Source organism: Lynx rufus, unplaced genomic scaffold, assembly GCF_022079265.1.
Source record: "Lynx rufus isolate CCGP_SWC_20201006 ecotype Redwood Valley unplaced genomic scaffold, mLynRuf1.p SCAF_12, whole genome shotgun sequence".
NCBI classification, from domain to species: Eukaryota; Metazoa; Chordata; class Mammalia; order Carnivora; family Felidae; genus Lynx; species Lynx rufus.
The window spans coordinates 66,468,015-66,472,984 of NW_025814826.1; the positions used below are offsets into that span (position 1 = coordinate 66,468,015).

At 65.2% G+C, this 4,970-nt stretch overlaps 1 protein-coding gene across 1 annotated transcript; it reads left to right on the forward strand.

Moving 5' to 3' along the window:
- Positions 1–606: 606 nt before the first annotated feature.
- CUNH8orf90 (chromosome unknown C8orf90 homolog) lies at positions 607–4,313 on the forward strand. The gene is made up of 2 exons (XM_047073878.1): positions 607–685; positions 3,835–4,313. The coding sequence occupies exons 1-2, from the start codon at positions 607–609 to the stop codon at positions 4,311–4,313; spliced, it is 558 nt and encodes a 185-aa protein (XP_046929834.1).
- The last annotated feature ends 657 nt before the right edge of the window (positions 4,314–4,970 follow it).

A 4,970-nucleotide genomic window follows, 5' to 3' on the forward strand; every position in this document is an offset into this window, starting at 1 on the left:
GCGGGCCCGAGGCCCTCCGCATACACCATGCACATGTCACAGGCTACCTAACCTATGATGGCTCATGTCCCCACTCCCCTACCGGTGCTTGGGTCCATTTTGAGGGAACTTGAACTCATCAGGTCCCTTGAGGCCAGGGGCCTGGTTGGACCCATTTCAGGGGGGATGCTGGAGCTGCCACTGATCCACAAGCCCTTGGACCCTGGGAATACTCGCGGGCTGCCTGCGGGCTGGCCAGGCTCGTCCCGGCTGGATTACGGCCTCTGTGGCCCCGGGAGCATGCAGGGTGGGGGCCGTGGACAGCAGGCTGCGCTGTGCAACAGGGGTAGGAGGGGCGTGGGGGCCCTGAGCCGCGTGGGTTGGTTGGGAGGGGCTGAGAGGTGTCTGAGTGCCAGGGCGGGGTCGGATTGTTCCTGAGCAGGAAGGGGTGAGCCGCAGGGGTGTAGGGGGAGGGGGCCGCCAACCCTCCTTGACCCTTCTCCCTCCTAGCCCCGGCCCACTTTCAGGTGGGGCCCCTTTAAATGCAAGGTTCTCTCCCCCTCAGAAGGCCCCTCCCCTGGTGTCCTGGGCAGCCAGGTAAACGAGCCTGACCCCCAGGTTGTGGGCATGGCTTCCCCTCATTCCGGGGACCCCAGCCCGGCTGGTCTGGCCCCTCCTCCTGTAGCTCCTCCAGGTGAGTCACATGGCGGGGGGGGAAGGTTGGAAGAGAAGGGGTGTCCCTGGCATTTGGGGCTCTGAGAACGTGGGAGAGGAAGCAGCCATCCCACCCCCTCTTCCTGGGTGGGGGCTCTGCCAAGGTCACACAGAAGGACAGGGTCAGAGTGGGGGCACTGACCTCACCCTTAACAGCCCCTTCTTCCTCTAGGACCGCTGCCCTGCAGCCCTCCCAGGGGTCCTGCCACCCTTGGACCCCTGAGCCTGGAGGTGGGCCAGCGTTCTCCTCACTCTTCAGGGCCTCTTCCAGATCATTCTCTGCCCCCCCCCCACTACCTTCTTAAAACCCCAGTGCTGGACCCCCACTCCTCAGGGGTACACACCTCCTACCCCTACTAGACAGGGCAGTCATCTGCCCCCTTGAATTCTGGACTCTGGCCCTGACCCTCTCTCCATCTCTGTGGCCATCGCTTTGGTGATTCCTTCCCTCACCCTGGCCTCTCGGTTCCCCAGACTCCCCTCGAGCACTTGTCCCCTTTCCCCCACACCCACCTTTGCCCTGGTCATGCCCTTGGCCTTGCCAGCATCCAAACTGCAGCCTGGCCCTGACCCCCTTCCCGGGAATCTCGGGAGCTGAGGGGCGAGCCGCTGTCCACTGTTTCCAGCACATTCTTCCTCCTCCCACCTGCCCTGCCTCCCTGCCTCCCTTCCTCTGCTCATCCAGCTCTGCCGTGATTGTCACACCCGCACACACACCCCCTTCCCTGGGCCCTCTGTTGTTTCATTGTACCAGCCTGGCAAACCCCCAACTCCCCGCCCCCGCCCCGCCTGCACCCATACAGCTGAGCCGAGCTGGGGATAAACTCAACCACTAATGCTCTTCAAATTCCTGACTGCGAGCCTAAGGGGCCTTGGTCTTCACATTGCACTCCTCCCTCTGTCCATGTCTCCCTCGCTCCAGGCCCCCACCTCCCCCCTTCCTCCTCACACTCAGCTGCTGGCCCTGCTCCCTCTTTCAAGAACCCAAAGCCATGGGAAGAGGACTCCTACGGGTCCCCAGCACCACGGGCACCCACCCACCTGCACCTGTGTCCACGGCTCTGTCTGCCCCGTAGGCTCCTGTGACGCCCCATCCCTGCTCCCGGCAAGGCCAACGTTCCTGCCTACTCACGGCCACCCCCACCCTTCCTCTCCAGTAGCGTGACATCTTCTCTCCTTGCTAGATCTTCCCGGCAATGTAAAAGCTTGCTGTCGTATCCTATCTCTTGGCCCCATGTCCCTTTCAGCTATCGCCCTATTTCTCTGATCCCTGTTTATAGCAAGACTCCTCATACTTGCTGCTTCCTAGTCTTTCCTCACGAGCCCACTGGAACCCGCCCTTCATTAAGCAGCTCTGCTCAAGGTCAACCGTGACCTCCACGCTGCCAGACTCCGGGGGCAGCTCTGAGGCCTCATCTGATGGGACCCGTCGTCGGCAGCTCTGGGCTCAGGAGTTCCCCTCCTCCTTGCCCTCTGGAGCCCCACGCACTTCCTCCCGCACCACTGCCTGCCCTTCCTCCTCTCCCTGGCCCTGCTGACAGGAGGGGGCCCCAGGCCCTTATCCCTTCCCACGCTCTGCCCCAGCTCCATATCCCAGGGGTCTAGCTCCAGCCTGGAGCCCCTGCCCCGACTCCAGACTCAAAGCCAACTGTCCTCCCCTCCTCTTCTTCCTGGCCCGTCCAAAGGCAACCAGCTGCCCCAAACGGGGCCCCTTGCCCCAAACTGCTCCTCTCTTAGTCACTCCACCTCACCTCCTTTCCTCTGGTTGCTTGGGCTCGGCGTGTTCTCCCTTTCTCGCCTTGCCTCCCCCCCCAACCCCCCCACTGTCTCCATCAGCAAACCCTGCCCTTCCTTCCTCAAGCCACATTCGCGGCCTGAGCACTTCCCACCACTGCTCTGGGCGGGCACAGCCCCTCGCCTGCATGGCTGCCCTGGTCGCCACATGGTCCCCTTGCTGCTGCCCTTACCACCTCACCTGTTCGCACGCAACAACCAGGCTCACCGGGCCAAGTGCCAGTCAGAGAGTGGCATCCATTTGTGTGTGCCAGGGCCCTCCCCGCTCCTCTCCAAGGGGCTGCGTCCCAACTCCCCCCTCCCCTGCAGCTGTTTCTCACCCCGACTCACAGCAACACCCCACAGCCACTGGCACTGAACCCCAGCGGCTCTCCCAAGAAGTCTGCCCGGGAGGCCGGCTGGGGGGCTGAGACACTTACCTTTCAGCGGGGGTGGTGGGAGGCCCCCCGCGGGGTGGGCTGGGAGCTGTCCGCGGTGCTGACCACTTGGGTCCCCCTCTGGCCTCGCCCACAGCCCAGGCCCACTCCCACTATCACCGGGTGCTGGTGGCTCTGGGGCATCTCTGGGGCTGAGCTAGGAAGTCAGTGTCCAGTGACACCATAGGTGTCACCGTAAGTTCATCAATGCCATCTCATTTGTGAGGGTGGCACAACAGGTTTGATTGTTCCCAGTTTTTAGAAGGGGAAGCTGAAGCCCAGGTAAGTTGTGCTCCCAGCAGAGGCTTTCCAACAGACAGAGAACCATTTCATCTTCCAACCTGATCCCTCCACCCCCTGGGGCTGCTCGTCCCCCTGGGTCCAGGGTCACGCTGTCAGGCTGGGAACCGGCTGTCACCCCCAGCTCCTCCCCACCTCCATCTGCAAGGTCTGGCATTTGCCCCTCTGTTTCCTCCCAGCTAAGTGCTTCTGCTGGCAGTGTCCTTACTTTGTCCTCACCGGGCCCAGATCCGACCTCCAGGCTGCGCTCCCACAGTCCACTCTGCACCGGGAGTGACCACATCACCCCCTGCCCCATCCGCTGCAGTCTGTGCGCCAAGCCCAGCCTCCGGAGCCCGTTCAGGAGGCCCTGCCAAACTCCCCAGGCTCCTCCCTGCCTGGAAGGTTCCGCCCAAGCAGTATTGAGTGGCCTTCTCTTGTCTGCACCCTTCGGTGCCTTTCTGTCCTCCTAACTGTCCGCGCGCTGTCCCCTCGGGGATTTGTCTCACGCCTCCCGTGTCAGTCCCGGGACCCCACCTCTGCCCTCCAGGCCCTCCTCGCCCCCAGGCAGGTTCTCGGGGTCCCTCGCTTTCTCCTCGCCCGCACACGTGGCCACTTGCCCTCTGTCGCTCCCGCGCCCGCGGCCCCGCAGGTCCCGCCGCGGCCCCGGAGCCCCCCTTCCCGGACATCTACGGCGGGGACGCGCAGCTCTGGGCGGCGCACTTCCGCGGCATCGGGCGCGCCTACCGCGCGCTGGGCAAGGAGGACGACTTCGCCATCCGTGTGCTCACCGAGGACTTCACGCTGCCCTTCCCGTTCGCCTGGCCTCCGGGGCCCGACCCGGCCCGCGGGCCGCTCTTCTACGACCCGCACGACCGCGCGGGCTTCGACTTCCTGCTGCGAGGCCCGGGCGCGCCGCCCCCCGCGCTGCTGCGGCCCCTGCACGCCACGGCCCAGGCTGCGGTGCGCAAGCGGCGCCTGGAGCGCCTGGCCCTGAGCTACGCCAGCGCGGGCGCGCCCTGGCCGGGCCTGATGCTGCTCCCGCCTGGGCCCGGCGCCGCCTTCCCGGGGCCCGCGGGGCCGGAGCCCGGCACCCCTGGCACCCCTGGCGGCGCCCCCAGGCTGGGCTAGGCCGCGCCCCCAGGCCAATAAAGAGTTTCTCTGCTTCGCTAGCCCACGCTCTTTGCTGGACACACGGTCGCAGCTGGACCCCCGGAGCAGGACGAGGGGCTGGGCCCTGCCCCCAGGCCAGGCTTGGTCAGCCATGCTTCTGGGGAGCCACACGGGTCTCCAGGGGAGTGAGTGAAGGAGTGAGATCGAGATGGCATCCGGGCAGGCTAAGGGACGGGACCTGGGATGGCGATGCTGGCGGCCGGCCCTCCACTCACGGTGCCTACACTCTGGGATCCTAGCCCCGGCCCCGTGGTGGGGAGTAGCGTGCCCATCCCACAGATCAGGACACCGAGGTCCTGGCTGTCCCGAGTAGCATCTGGGATCTGGTTCCCCGTATATCTGACGTCCAGTTCAGCCGTGTTTCCGTTTTCCAAGACAGAGCGGCTTCTGGGGAGCTGGGAGAGGGGAAGGGCAGCAGGTTAGCAGGGCAGAGACAAAGCCCCACCCCCCCAGCAGTGGAGAGAGTACAGAGCGGGTGGGGGAGAGGCCCGAGGGATGCCAAAACAGGGAGGTTGGGGGCACAGTCCCCACTGCTGCACCCCTGTTGTCCTCCCCTGTTGGCTCTGGGCAGAGGGGGTGCCTCTTACTATGCCCCCCAGTGCCTCTTGGGAGCCA

Bases quoted from the DNA above. Each gene is read 5' to 3' on its own strand.
- CUNH8orf90 (XM_047073878.1), top strand. From the start codon at position 607: ATGGCTTCCCCTCATTCCGGGGACCCCAGCCCGGCTGGTCTGGCCCCT. The intron at 686-3,834 runs GCGGGGGGGGAA...GCGGCCCCGCAG, and splicing joins TCCTCCAGGTGAGTCACATG to GTCCCGCCGCGGCCCCGGAG.